This window comes from Podarcis raffonei, chromosome 3 (genome assembly GCF_027172205.1).
Source record: "Podarcis raffonei isolate rPodRaf1 chromosome 3, rPodRaf1.pri, whole genome shotgun sequence".
NCBI classification, from domain to species: domain Eukaryota; kingdom Metazoa; phylum Chordata; class Lepidosauria; order Squamata; family Lacertidae; genus Podarcis; species Podarcis raffonei.
The window spans coordinates 45,186,397-45,200,519 of record NC_070604.1 but is presented as its reverse complement, the minus strand read 5'-3'; the positions used below and the strand labels follow the sequence as shown (position 1 = coordinate 45,200,519).

The following is a 14,123-nucleotide window of genomic DNA, read 5'->3' as shown; positions in this document are numbered from 1 at the left end:
CCTTTATTAAATAATTTCTTTCCCCAAAGATGAAAGAGATCGGGCTTGCTCTTTCTGGGGATTTAAAAATAGCAGTACACTTGTTTTCTGTTTACATTCATCTGACTTGGAGGGTGGGTTGAAGAAGGTGTGTTCAGTGCCTGACCTAGGGCAAAGTGAAGTTACCATTTCCTAAATCCTTATGTTTACAGTAACCAGAAAGTCTTATTTTTTTCCCGATTACTTTTAGCCAAGTAAGATTGTCTTCCATAAACACGGTTTTAACAATGAGTCCGTAAGTGACTGTGGAGGCCAATTCTGGATCCACACGTCCTTCCACAGTGGGGACATTGGTTTCTAGGTGGGAGTTGATCACAGTGTGGATTTGCCAAATGTGCCTTCCTCTTAGCATGTTTCTCCCTTGCGTCCTGAGTTCAAGTGTCTTCAAAGCCCATGACACCTTTGGTAAAGGCTGTTCTCCAACTGGAGCGCTCGCAGGCAAGTGTTTCCCAATTGTTGGTGTTTATGCTACATTTTTTAAGCTTTGCCTTGAGACAGTCTTTAAGCCTCTTTTGTTGACTACCAGCATTACGCTTTCCATTTTTAAGTTCAGAATAGAGTAGTTGCTTTGGAAGACGATAATCAGGCATCTGCACAATATGACTAGTCCAACAAAGTTGATGTTGAAGAATCATTGCTTCAACACTGGTGATCTTTGCCTCTTCCAGCACACTGGTATTAGTTCACCTGTCTTCCCAAGTGATGTGTAAAATTTTTCGGAGACACCGTTGATGGAATCTTTCGAGGAGTTGGAGATGGCGTTTATAAGTGGTCCATGTTTCACAAGCATACAGTAAGGTTGGTAGTACAAATGCTTTGTAAACAGAAATTTTGGTTTCCCTGCGAATGTCCTGGTCCTCAAACACTCTGCACTTCAATCGGGAGAAAGCCGCACTCGCGGAGCTCAGGCAATGCTTAATTTCGGCATCCATGTCGACCCTTGTGGAAAGATAACTGCCCAGGTAGTAGAAGTGGTTGACATTTTCCAATGTTACACCATTGAGTTGGATTTGTGGTGCTGCAGAGGGGTTATTTTGTACTCGTTGGTGCAGCACTTTGGTTTTTTGGATGTTGAGTGATAGGCCAAGGTTTTTGTAAGCTTCTGTGAAGATATTTAGGATGGTTTGGAGGTCATCCTGTGTCTGACCTAGGGCAAATTGAAGTTACCATTTCCTAAATCCTCATGTTTACAGTAACCAGAAAGTAGAGATGCAGTAAATGGACCAAGCACATAGGATACCTGTAATGCACAGGGACAGATGCTGGTGACATCATTTAGGAAGTAAAACTTTATTGGAAGCTGGATGAATTTTATATATTTTAAAAATGGTTTCTAGAGTCATGTGCCTTTTGTAATTTTGTACTACTGGTGCCATTGGGGATGCCAAAGTGATTAGATTTGGGTTTGGAGTAGGGAGACATCCAGTGGTGCACAAGTGGAATGCAGTCTTCCTTCTCCTCTTCTTCCCCTCAGTTCCCTCGATGTGCTGGGAATCTGCTCTGGAAGGCTAGGGGACCTGCAGTTTTAAATATTAATATGGCAGTATTGTTAAAGTGTATTAAAGTTGTTTAAACACCTGGGATGCACTGAAATACTTGAGTCTCTAACTGTGTAATTGAATTCCTTCCCAAAAGTTGCTTCAGATCACAGCTGAAATCTAATTGCATTTGCGACTTAAGCTATGTGATCTTATAGACTAAATCATAGTTGCATTGTTCATTTGGCTTAAACTGCAGGAGAGACACAGGATCAATAAACCAGCAACATGATATTTTTTAAAATAAAGTATCCTGGGGAAAGTATTTCAGAGGTGAATGGCGTTCTGAGTATTTCAGCTGCTTAAGGGCCTTCAGAACAGTCATTGTCATAGAGCCAAGGCTATGTTGCTTTACCTACCAAGTTGTGGGCGGCATGTGTGGATATGTGGCCATAACAATGACCTACATTTAACTTTGTTGGCAAGTCCTAATTTTGCTTTCCCTTCCAAGTTCCTGCTGTCTCCTCCACATCCTCCATATTTTAAAGTACACAAAGTTTTCTAAGTGCTGTACAGAGGCGAAACAGTACATTCCCTTCCCGCAGGCTTATAAACTAATAGGTGCATAACCACCACCACCACCAATTTCAACAGTTGGAAGTGCAATTACTTACATCTTAAGATGAAATCTGTAAGTAAAGGTCTCATTGTTAATATCGGATATATTTGGAGACAAGTGGCAGATGAAATTTTAACTCCTAAAGAAGCTTGTTACCTGACCTTTCAAAGTGTCTCTGTACTCAGACGGAAGAACGTTCAATCTCAGGCATGTGCCTGGGAATAAGCAGGATGGATCATCACATAATTGCCTTGTGTTTGAAAGACTAGTGTAGAATGATGGAATACTGATCTAGCTGTGGGAATTTGGCAGAGGTATCACCAACTTTCTACATTCACATCTATCAGAAGGCGGTAAACAAGTGACAGTGCACCCACCAGTGCAGCAATTTTACAACCATTTCCCCACACATTCCATTAGTAGCACTTACATGTGAACTGATAATTAGCTCTGCTATTTGTCCATCTAGCCTAGTATGGTCTAATATGACTGGAAGCAGCTCTCCAGGATGTCAAGCAGAGGTCTTTCCCATCACATCCTACTTGATCTTTCTGACAGCAGATACTGGGATTGAATTTAGGACCGTCTGCATATTAAAAAAAAAGGTGCTATTGTGCCAGTACTAAGGCATGGTCTCTTCCATAAATGGAATTGGTATGTAAAAGAGAGAAACACATACAGGAAAAGGTTGGCAAGGAGTTCCTCTGCAGACATCACATTTAAAATCGCTGGACCCTTTATGATGACATTACAGGCACCCCCCCTTACACACATCTTACTCACGTGTGATCACGTTTACGTGGGTTGCCGTGAAATAAATAAACAGATTGGCCTTCCTTTTATTGGGGCTTCTGCAATTTCACTTTTGCATACAAGGCCCTGGAGCATAACCAGTGTGTTAGTGGGGGGACGCCTGCACAGAATGGGAATGTCCTTAGCAGTCAGTCAAGGCAGCAATGGGATTATACCCTATCAATGGCTTATAATTAAATATTTTTAGGGCAGAGCACAATGCAGAAAACACATTTAAAGCTGTAATTACAATAGTTTATAACATATTTTTCATAGTACAGCTTATCTTGGGATCTCTCAGTATGTTGGGCTTTTCCCAAATGAGTAAGAAACTCCGCTTTCCTCTTAGAGGAGTTAGAAAAGCTGATAATATTTTGACTGGCATCAGATATAACTAATGCTTTCTCTTGAACAGAGCATTACTGTAGTATTTGAAGATGTAGTGTGCAATGATAGTGTCAGGGAACTGCCATCAGTGCTGGAGGGAGAGAGCAAAATCCAGAGGGATTCCAGAGAGCGTCCCGGGATGGGGATAGGCAGCCCATCTTCTGGGGAAGAGAATCAGCGTAGCACCAGTGGAGAAGGGGGGCAGATGGGGGAAGCGGTGAGGCGGTCCCATGACTCCTTGCTGGGGACCAGCGGGGAGAGTAGGGGTCCTCCGCTGCCTATGCCCTCCTTGCGCAGAAGGCTTTCGCGCAGAGAGAGTAGGAGGAGACTAGGCGTCAAAGAGCTTCTTTGCTGGAAGAAGTTTAAGAAACGCCCACTGACGGATTCTGCCAGCGATTTAGACAGCCACGGGTGAGAGGCTGTCCGGACAGAAAAGGTTCACTCAGGCAACCCAGCCAGGTGTTTGCACCGGCTTACGCACGAGCAACCCCTAGAACCATTACAGATAAGTTTTGCTGAAGAAGCCAAAAAACGGAGAGAAATTGTGTGTCCTGACTGTCACTGGAGTTTTCTTTCAAGTGACATAGACAAATGTTTCTGTACTGTATAGACCTGTGCTATCATTGAAAGAACTACATGGGATATTGTATATTTACTGTAGTTACCATGTTTTCCCCCATTCTTGAATTCTGCTTATGCTCCTTAGCTCCCAAAATACTGGGAGCAGATTGTTGGGACTTATTTCGGGAAATGTTTTTGTGTGTTTCCTTCATAAATTCTGCTGCAGATGCAGAGCTCTCAGATTGCACCTGTCTGGACAATTTTTGGTTTTATTTGGCTGTTATGTAGATCTGCTTTGTTAATAATCCAAACAAAATATGACATACACCGAACAGCATATGTAAAATTTTGCCTGCATTTGAGTGTTACACTGAAGAATAACGGCATACACGGGAGCATAGCATAAAATGAAATAGGCAAGTGTTCATTTCATGCATAAAGTGGTTTGAATATATTTTACCCTCAGTAACAATAGTATTTGACTTGGTTGCACAAAGGGATTTGGGAATATGAATATATGCGCAATATTTTTTTCTAGAGTCAAATAAGCTTCTGGCTAGTACTTCATTACCCCTGGTAGAATCCTAATCATAAGTGCTGAACAGCCAGTAAGTTTCTTTCTTGACATGTTAGGAATGTAAGATTTAGATAGTATATGTAGCTGTACTCTCCCTGGGGAGAGACGGGGGAGGAGACACATTAGCTTTGAAAATTTAAGTTTAAGAAGCACCAAATACTTGTAGTTTATTGAGCATAACTGTATGGACTCAAGGTATGAGCAGTGTTGATCCCATATAGGGTGGGTGCCATGTTTTATTGGACTGACCAGGAATTAAATATTTTTCTTAAGATTTTGAACTTTGCAAAGGTTGGCTTCAAGCAATGTGAGGAATAGAGGAAAGGTTGGGCATACCCAGTGAGGTTTTGCACAAAGGGTGCATATGGCTGGTTCATTAGATTTCTCCTGACTGCATTGGTGAGCTGGTCTTTATTTTTTCTATATTTTTACTTTTTGGTTATGTGGCAAAGGTGTGTCTAATAAGAAAACAAAGTACCTTCATCCTTAAATGGAGCTGTTAAATGTTTGTGTTAACTTAGTGAATGCCATAATGGTAGGCATGGGAGACGACTGGGAGACGTCAGTGCTTTTGGCTTAAACTGTATTTAGGAAGCATACCAGGTAAAATTAGCAATTAGCTAAGAACTAAATACGACATCTAGGAAAGCAAATACGGCAGCATTTGCCAATCTGATCTCTCCAGATGTTTGGACTGCAACTTCACTACATTAGTGAAGGCTGAAATAGGAGGTGATCAAATATGTGATGGCAAAAATGACTTTGTTGTTGTTGCTGCTAAATTTGTAGTTCCACCAGAGAGCTGTAAAGGCTCCAAATTAGGACAGTACAGTGGTACCTCTAGATACGCACACCTCTAGTTGCGTATCTTTCAGGATGCGAACGCTGCAAACCCGGAAGTATTTTTCCAGGTTTCACCACATGCACAGAAGCGCTAAACCGTGTCACGCGCATGTGCAGAAGTGCTAAACCATACTGTGCGCATGCGCAGAAGCGGCACCTCTGGTTGCAAATTCCTCGGGATGTGGCCAGACCTCTGGAACGGATCCTGTTCGCAACTGGAGGTACCACTGTATTTGGAGCAGAGGTTTTACTCCCTAAGGACAACCCTACTTCCTGGAGACAGAATTGGGGGTGTCTATTGTACATATTGAGTAGGACCCCTAGTACAGGCAGCGACCGTTTAGTCTGGAGGTTATGTTCCTGATCCTCATGCATTGGCGGAGCACGCATAAACCTCTTCTGATCCCTTCTGACCCCATCCCCTCTCCACCCCGCTCCACTACCTTTCCCGGCCACTTCTGGGTTGCAGTGATGCATGTGTGGTGGCACCATACTTTCTTCTGCTGAGACTTAAAAGGGACCTCCTGTCAAGCGCTGTAGCACCATAAGTGGGCACATGACGTAGCTTTGACTGAGCCATCCAGAGTGGGCTCTGCTGAGGTAATTGGTACTGAGATATGTGGCCATCCTGGTGATGAAAATACTCTGTTCTAGATTGTTCGAGGAACAGGCCTGCAACAAAACTGTTGGGCGGGGATAAGGAGTTTCCAGGAGCACAGTTTCAGTAGCTTGCCTTCTCTGCTAGTAATCCAGAGAAAGTTTACCTGAGCTTTATTGTGTTACCCAGTGACTAGAGGACAGCTATGCACATAATGTCCCAGGTTCAATTCCTAATACTTTCTGTTAAAAAGATCTCAAGTAACAGGATTGAAAACACTTGGGTCTGAGACCTTGCATTGCTGCCGCCAGTCAAAGTGGACATTATTAGGGTCAATGGACTGGCAAAATAAGTCAACTTTTTGTGTAATCAGTGTTATTGACCAACATAGCTGAATGGGATGATAAACTTTGCAACTTCTATTTAGATATTGGACACATAGGAGCGCCTTTCAAACAGCAGGGCTGAATTTGTATGCATCAAGAAGATTTGTTCAACATGAGGATGTGATTTTTTTTTTTGATATGTCTTGTATCTTGGAACTCTAAACAAGCTCTGTCTGCTAAACAAATGCATCAAGATGCCTGAATATTTTACCTTTCCTGCATTTCAGCTTATGCTATTCTATAGTGCCCATAAAAGAAGTAAAAGGAAGAGACAGTGGAAATTAAACAGTTTGATTTTAAAATATTTTCTTTTTAGAAAGCTACAAGCTAGATATGGATTCACTGACATAGAGGGATCAATTGTACATCATCCAGATTTTTGGAGCCTGGTCACTAAAATAGCCATATTCATCTTTTATCTTTGTTTCCAGATGTCCTAGCTCTTTGAACCAAAATAAAAGTTTATCTTCAAAAGAACATTATAACAAAGGACTTCACTTTATGAAAGACTTGTTCTGTCAGGGAAAAAATATATAAAAGCTGCATGCACATGTGGATGTGGGTTGTTAACTTCAGAATTTTACCACACGTGTTGGTATCACCCCTGTATTTTTTCCTTCCTTCCATAAAAATTAAATGCCTCATTTCTGCTGATTTGTATTTTGCCCTATACTTATTTGCTTTTTAAGATGGCATTTTACAATAGTTACTAATTGCATGAGAATTATACTATTCATTGGACTCAAAGTAACTGAAATGTACACGAGTAATTGGACAAATCTGCTTTGAAATATATAGAATATTTTTTTGTTTGCTGTGTTACACAAACATTTTCTTCCTTCCTAGAATGTTGTGTATGAAATATGAAAAACAGCTGTATGGAATTCCAGTTATTCATCTAATATGGACAGATGGAATTTTGCAGCACCTCATAGGCAGTTCAGTTAGTAGCATAAAGATTTATGATGTAGTTCTCAGTGCATATTGGCTTTCATAAAGAGATAGTGGCATCATACACTTTGAGACCTGTTTTGCTACAGTGGTATATTTCTGTACAGTTGTGTCAAATGCAGGATGAGGACTTTGTTCCTTGCCGACCTAGAACAACTAATTTAAAGCCTTTTGGGGCTTTAACCAGCATGAGTTATTATTTGGATCCTGGCTTCTTTTTTCTGAAATAATGCTGCTTTTATGACTTCAAACAAACATGTCACAAGGTGCAGCTTGTCTGTAGTAATTGTACTGTTTTAGATTTAAAGGATGTAAAGTTAATAAAAGCCGTTGCTGGCTTTGGGGTAAGTAGTGCTTTGATTGTCTTTAATTTTTCTTCACAGGTATATGATGTTGATTGATGGCAAGAATGAAGTGTATATGATTGACAGAGATAACTCGGTGTTTCAGGTATCAAATCTGGAGTTTCCATTTCGTAAAGATCCACGTGTACACTTAGAAAATACTCTGATGGATGGGGTAAGAGGCTCCGTCTTTCTGTACCATATGCATGCTGTTTTCATTTCAGTAGTTTAAGCTAGTGTGGCAACAGCGAGGGAAGCCTAGTGTCCAATTATTTCTAGAATTTGCCCATTCTATGGTTTCAGAAGAAAATTACAGCTGGGGCTCTGTGAAGGTACCCACCAGATTGCCAGTAGTGACAGTCCATATTGTTCAAGTCACTTTGGGCTGACTCTGCAGAAGGCAGAAACTCTCTGAGCAGCTCTGCACAGAGTAAAATGATACTCCACTCTTCCGCTGAGTACTTTGGCATTTGGAGAAGAATAAGGAGGGCAGGATCTGTTATTTCTGCAACAAGACTTTGGGGGAAGCAGCACTGCAATCTTCCTCACCGCTTTTTCTTTCTCACTGCATGTGTAGACGACATGTAGGAGGGGAGGGGTCAGTGACAACCACACATAATAGCTTTCTGTGCTGCCATTGGTGATCCTGCTGCATATAACAGTTTCACCCCAAAAGAGAGATTTATCACTGTCTCCAAAATGGTCACAGTGTAAATAAAATTATCTGTGAGGAGCTAAAGGAAGACAGGTTCTTTTTAGCTCAGGGTTGGGGAACCTTTGGCCTCCAGGCCAAACTTGGCCCACCATGGGTTCAAGTTTGGTCCACAAGAACCCCGCCCCTCATAAACCATGCCTGCCTGCCTGCCTGCCTCACAGGTAGAGTGGGAGCCATAGAATGAGCTCCTGATTATGCAGTGGGCAAGAAAAGCACCCGATGGGTGGGAGCTCCAAAGACTGCTGGATTGGCTGTGAGAGAAAGTTCCCTGTAGGGAACTTGTTCATACAGACAATGCCTGCAAAAAGCAAGGCAAACTCAGCCGCAGAAGTGAGACGTGAGCCTTGTATGCACTTTCCATCACTATTCTTCAAACTCTTCACTGAATGTAGAACGTGACTTCTGTACTGGGAAAGTCCAGACTTTATTTGAAGCTGGAATTTCCCTGAACTTAACAGGATCAAACCTACTTAGTGGCCCTGGTTGTTTTAATGTCACAAAAATAATTTTGTGGAAAGCTTAAAATTTGTGGTAAGTGATTTCCAGTGTAGCTGTGCTTCTAGCATGTACTTTCCCTTTGGAAATATTATACAGTCATACCTCATGTTATTTCCGCTTCATGTTACGTTCTTTCAGGTTACGTCCCATGGCGACCTGGAAGTACCAGAAAGGGTTACTTCTGGGTTTCGCCGCATGCGCAGAAGCGCAAAATGACATCATTCGTGTGCGCAGACGCAGCGAATCGCAACCCGCATGCGCGCAGATGCGCCACTGTGGGTTGCGTTCTTTTCATGTTGCAAGTGGGCCTCCAGAACAGATCCCGTTCATAACCAGAGGTACCACTGTCATTGGCTCTGGTCCTTTGGTTCCGTTGATTTAAATCTGAGGCTGCTGTTCAGTTTAGTTAAATGAGTATCTATATACTGTTTTATATCCATAATAACCTCCATCACTTAGAGCAGTTACATATTTAGGGTGATGGAAAAATGATGAGGAATGCCTTTTTGGATTTTTAACCCAGTTTGTGCCCTTTGTGCTATAGCTGTCATTCCAGTAGATCCTGGATATATCTTCCATCAGGTGAACTGCTCAGTCTTTCCAGGAACCATTTAAATACAATGTGAGGTGGATTTCTTTCAACAGTCAAGTGTTTTCTTTCCATCTTGCAAGGCTAGGGAGCAAAGGATTTAGAATGTGACATAAAATAAAAACATAAAATTAATAGCCATGTGAATAGCAATTGAAATCTATAATTAATATTGTAGCAGTGATGTGAAATACTCAACAGCACCCTTGGACTTGGTGTCCTTTCTTCTCGTGGTTGTTTTTACTCTTTTAATATTGACCTGCGCAATGATTTTTGACCGTATTAAATGTAAAACAAATGTCTTCAAAGTAAATTTGGTACAAAACACACACTTTATTAGATGCTGTCTTCACTTTACAATGAAAGCTATTACTTGTTGTGAACATTACACCAGATAATCAAACTCCTCACAGCAACTCTAGCATCCATTGTGAATATACTCATTTTTAGTTTCCATGGCAACACAACTGTATAACAGAAACCCCCAAAGATGCATTTCTGGTCTCAAATGTTACCCCAGAGCTCAATAATGCTCCTGGTGTTGTGCTTGCTTATTGATTTCATGTTAGTGTGAAAGCTGCAAGGAGAAAAGTACTACTCAGACTTGAATGCTGAGGGAGAAGAAGATGAATTTCCAGCAACAACTTTCCTTCAAGATGGCAATGTCCTGTTACAATCTTTGCAAGCTCTCAGCCAGAGCTATCTCTCTTTCTGCCACAAGCTCTCCTTGAAGGGCTAGCCTACACCAATAGCTCAAGGAAAGGACATCAGAATTTCAGAACAAAGACCAGAAGTGATGTTGCTAATATCCCTTAAATTGTATAGTGAAGACCCTAGCACTAGAACTCAATGCTGAAAAAAGAGAGTTTATGCACTGCTACACTCCAGTACATGCTCTACAAGAGATTTACCATTTTTCTAGGGTGGTTTCGTTGATGACCAAACAGTGTCTACCGTCAGATTTTTTTAAAAAAAGCAAAAGTTCCATTTCTTCATTCACAGAAAATATTTCTGCAACTTGGAACATGTCATCTACTAATTTCTGGAACAATATGGAGCAGCCCTGAAGTGTATTCAGACTTTGATTGGATGTACATATCTCCTCTTTGAACGATCAGTCCCAAACCCTAAACATCTGTTTTGTTTGCATGAGTTTGTTATCTATATGCTAATAGGAATATTCTGGATTTCATAGTAGTAAGAGCTTTATCATTACGTTGGCGCTGCAAACAAAAGTGAACCATATAAAACCAGCAATCTGGTGTTCATATTATTGTAAGACACTGGTGGTGTCATGCATTATCCAGGTTTTGCTGATGCACTACCATGCATACAGCATGCATTTAATTTACCTGTTTGTCCTGCTCAGCTCCACCCATCAGCTGCCACATGGCTTTTGGCTTTTATGCAGTGTCAACCCCACTCCCAGTAAGAAAATTTCATGAAAAATGAATCCATGCTGGAAAACTGAGGGAGGGATCCTAATGGTAAAGCAAAGCAAGTTAAAGGACTGATTGCAAGTTTTGCAAAAATATTAAGATGTTATTTTCTTCTTTTTTTCAGGAAATGATTATTGACAAGGTAAACGGCCAGGTTGTTCCTCGGTACTTGATATATGACATAATTAAATTCAGTGTAAGTATATCATGCTGTGAAACATTTAGTTAGGGTAAAGAAGAGCCAGTTCTAATAACCATTTGTATAAATGTATAAACTACTTCTTTAAACCAAATAAAAACCTCTATATGGTGAAGAACAGTAGTATTTTTAGACAGCAATGAATACTTAAAGTCAATTACTATCACACCTGTCAAGTGAAACCGAAATGTGTAATGGGCAGCTGTATTGTTCAGCATGGAGACTATGCTGAATACATTTGTGGATTTTTCGTGTGTGACTTGGTAAGAGTGTGCTCCCTGGAGTCTTCTTCACTTAGTTTTTCTGAGCTTTTCTTACAGGATTCTCGGGGGGGGGGATCTTTTAGTAAAATCTCCCCTTCTCAGGGAGCAGAAAGGAGAACAACAAGGAAGGTTTGCAGCAGCAGTGGCAACCACTGGAATACATCCCCCCTTCCCATTTCATAGGAGTAGTCTAGGAGGATACCATGATCAATGGTGTTGAGAACCACAGAGAGACAGAAATAGGAATAAAGTCATACTCCCTTTGATCTCTGTAAATCTCATTCGCCAGGGTGACCAAGGTCAACTCAGCCAAGACAGCTACCCCACTACAACTCTCTGCACCACCTTACTCAATAAGGATATATTTGTGACTGTTTGGAAGCTTTTCCAGTCCAAGGGTCCAAGGTTTTATTTTGCAGTGGCACTACCCCCTCATACATTGCACATTCTGGATCCAACCAGTCAAACCCCTTTTGCTAGATTTAATAAGCCAGGGAGGGACAGGAGTCAAGAGGACTTGTGGTTGGGCATTAGGCAGCAACATCTTGTCCTCATCAGCTGACTGCATCAGTTGAAACACAACACATCATTGGCTATGGCATTGGATGCTTCATCTGGAATTGCAATAACTGCAGAGTCAGGGTTACTCCGAAGCTGAGGAACCTAATCCTCAAAGCATGAATCCAGTTAATCACAGCAGATCCTCAAATACTCCAGATGTCCTTCCCCCACAGTGGGAATCAATTAACATCTAGAAATAACTCCATCGGCTTGATCCTAGAGGATGCAATGCAAGCTGTGAAATGAGCTTTCTCTGCAGTCCACACTGTCACATGGTAGGGTATCTTATGTGCCCCATGGTTAATTAACCATAGTTTGTTCTTGGGAATAAGAATTACTAGGTTTGAAACCAACAGGATCTGAAACCAACTTCATATGAAACAGTTGTGTTTGTTTGCCGGTGGATTTGATATTGCTTCTGCAAAAGGATTTCCTTTCCCCCTCCTCTTCCATGTACCCCCCAAATATGCTCCAGACAGTTGGGGAACCATCAAGCAGATTTGGAGTTGGGTGGAAGGCTGCATGGGGGAAGGAGAGGAAGGAGAAGTCGCTTATCTCTGTTATTTTAAGATGTTTACAATGGTTTTTAACACTCTGTATTAAATTTTAATGGTTGTAACCTGCCCTGGGACCTTTGGGTGAAGGGTAGGTTGAAACAAACAAAAACCAACCAACCAATCAAAACAAAACAATAAATGTGGGGAGCCAAACTCCAATGACTCAGGTTTTCAGTTCCTGTTTTTACCTCCATAGCTGTAACTATGGGTTTCCAGTTTGGATGCAAAGAGAAGTGATGGTTAATTAAATTGGGAAACATTTAATTGGGGTCTGCCAAGAAGGCAGGAGGGAAGATGTGATTCAAAAATGGAGTGTGTGGGCACAAGCATTTGTGGGCATATCATAGCTTAAGAAACTGAACTGGACCCAATGTATTGCCCTGCATTCTGTTCCTCTGATTTAGTTAACATGACTGTTCTGGGTCAACAAATTAATTTTTAAATTAATGAGTTGTTTATTTCTTTACTGAAAGGCAGTTTCTTTAGCAGCACACATACATCAAACAAAGTAGACTATTCTAAAAGTTTGTGTGCTTATTTTAGGAGGAAAGGAACACCTATGCTGATAGGGTAGATTTCAGCCACCAGGAACTATATTAACCCTGGTTGAGATTAGTAATGCTTGAAAGTCAAAATACTTTAGGTTGCTTAGAATATAGTGGGAATCTGAAAAGGGAATTTACTAAGCAGCATTGTGCTTCCAGTTCAAGGACAGTTCCAGACAATGTGTTATCAGCAGGAGCAGAAGTAAGGCTTTATCTTCAAAAGGCCATTAACAGTAGCCAAGCTGTAAAGATGAAAAAAGCTAACAAACTGTCTTTATGCTAATTATAGAAGCCTAATTACAAATATAGTTTAGCTGGAATGTTTGACTTGGCAAGAAGAAGCATAGTTTTTTCAGAGTTATTTGGTACTGAACAATGACAATCAATGGGATGCGATGACTTGTTGCAGAGGAAAAGTGCTAGTTGTTGCTTATTTATTTATTTTTTAAAATTCTGCTCCACCAAATGTTTGAAAGAGGCCCAATGGGTCATTACGAAAATGGTATAAAAACAGATTGCCACTCTCAATTTAGACCCAAATACAAAATCAGAATATAAACATTAGCACTAATTTGTGCTGCATTGAATTATGTGCAGTCAATAGTAAGAGAAATGTACCGCTTCCAGATCCTTATAAAAGTAGAGTTTATAACAGTTGCTTTAAAAGTTTTGTTTTATTTATACATTATGTATTCATGCCATTTTAAAAAATAGTCTTTCAAACTGGCTCATACAAAAAAGCGCACAATATCCTGTTTCGTGCACAAACTAAATCTTAATTTAGCACTATATGCACAAGCAGTGGTGAGTCTTATGTGCATGAGTCTTGTATCCAGTTGTGGGCATGAGAGAAAAGTCGGAAGAGTCTGCTTCTGTTTTTAATCTAATTTATATACCTTAATGTCTGAAACTTGGGAAAAATCTGGTTTGTGTAATCTATAATTTGTTCAAACAAGCCATAATCGTTGATTTAGAAATCGGAGAAACCCTGGAGAGAGCCACTGCCCATCAGTGTAGACAACAGTGAACTGGACGGATCAATTATCAGCTTTCAGATAAGGCAGCTTTCCTATGTACCTAGTTATGTGTGAAATGGACCATTGCTGCTGATGGGAACTGTACGTAAATGAATATAAGACACCGGACAGTGTTTACTAATGAAGCAATGAGACACTGAAGGCA

At 40.8% G+C, this 14,123-nt stretch overlaps 2 protein-coding genes across 4 annotated transcripts in view; both read left to right on the top strand.

The window, feature by feature from the left end:
- The window catches only part of LOC128410331 (BLOC-1-related complex subunit 6-like), a 212,799-nt gene that overhangs the window by 43,721 nt on the left and 154,955 nt on the right, over positions 1 to 14,123 (top strand). The window lies entirely within an intron of this gene.
- Positions 1 to 14,123, top strand: part of RNGTT (RNA guanylyltransferase and 5'-phosphatase) — a 116,473-nt gene that overhangs the window by 28,929 nt on the left and 73,421 nt on the right. For all 3 annotated transcript variants that reach the window (XM_053381442.1, XM_053381441.1, XM_053381443.1), the window contains 2 exons: positions 7,615 to 7,750; positions 10,941 to 11,012. In XM_053381442.1, the coding sequence (XP_053237417.1) occupies positions 7,615 to 7,750; positions 10,941 to 11,012 (208 nt within the window). The remainder of the gene's footprint in view (positions 1 to 7,614; positions 7,751 to 10,940; positions 11,013 to 14,123) is intronic.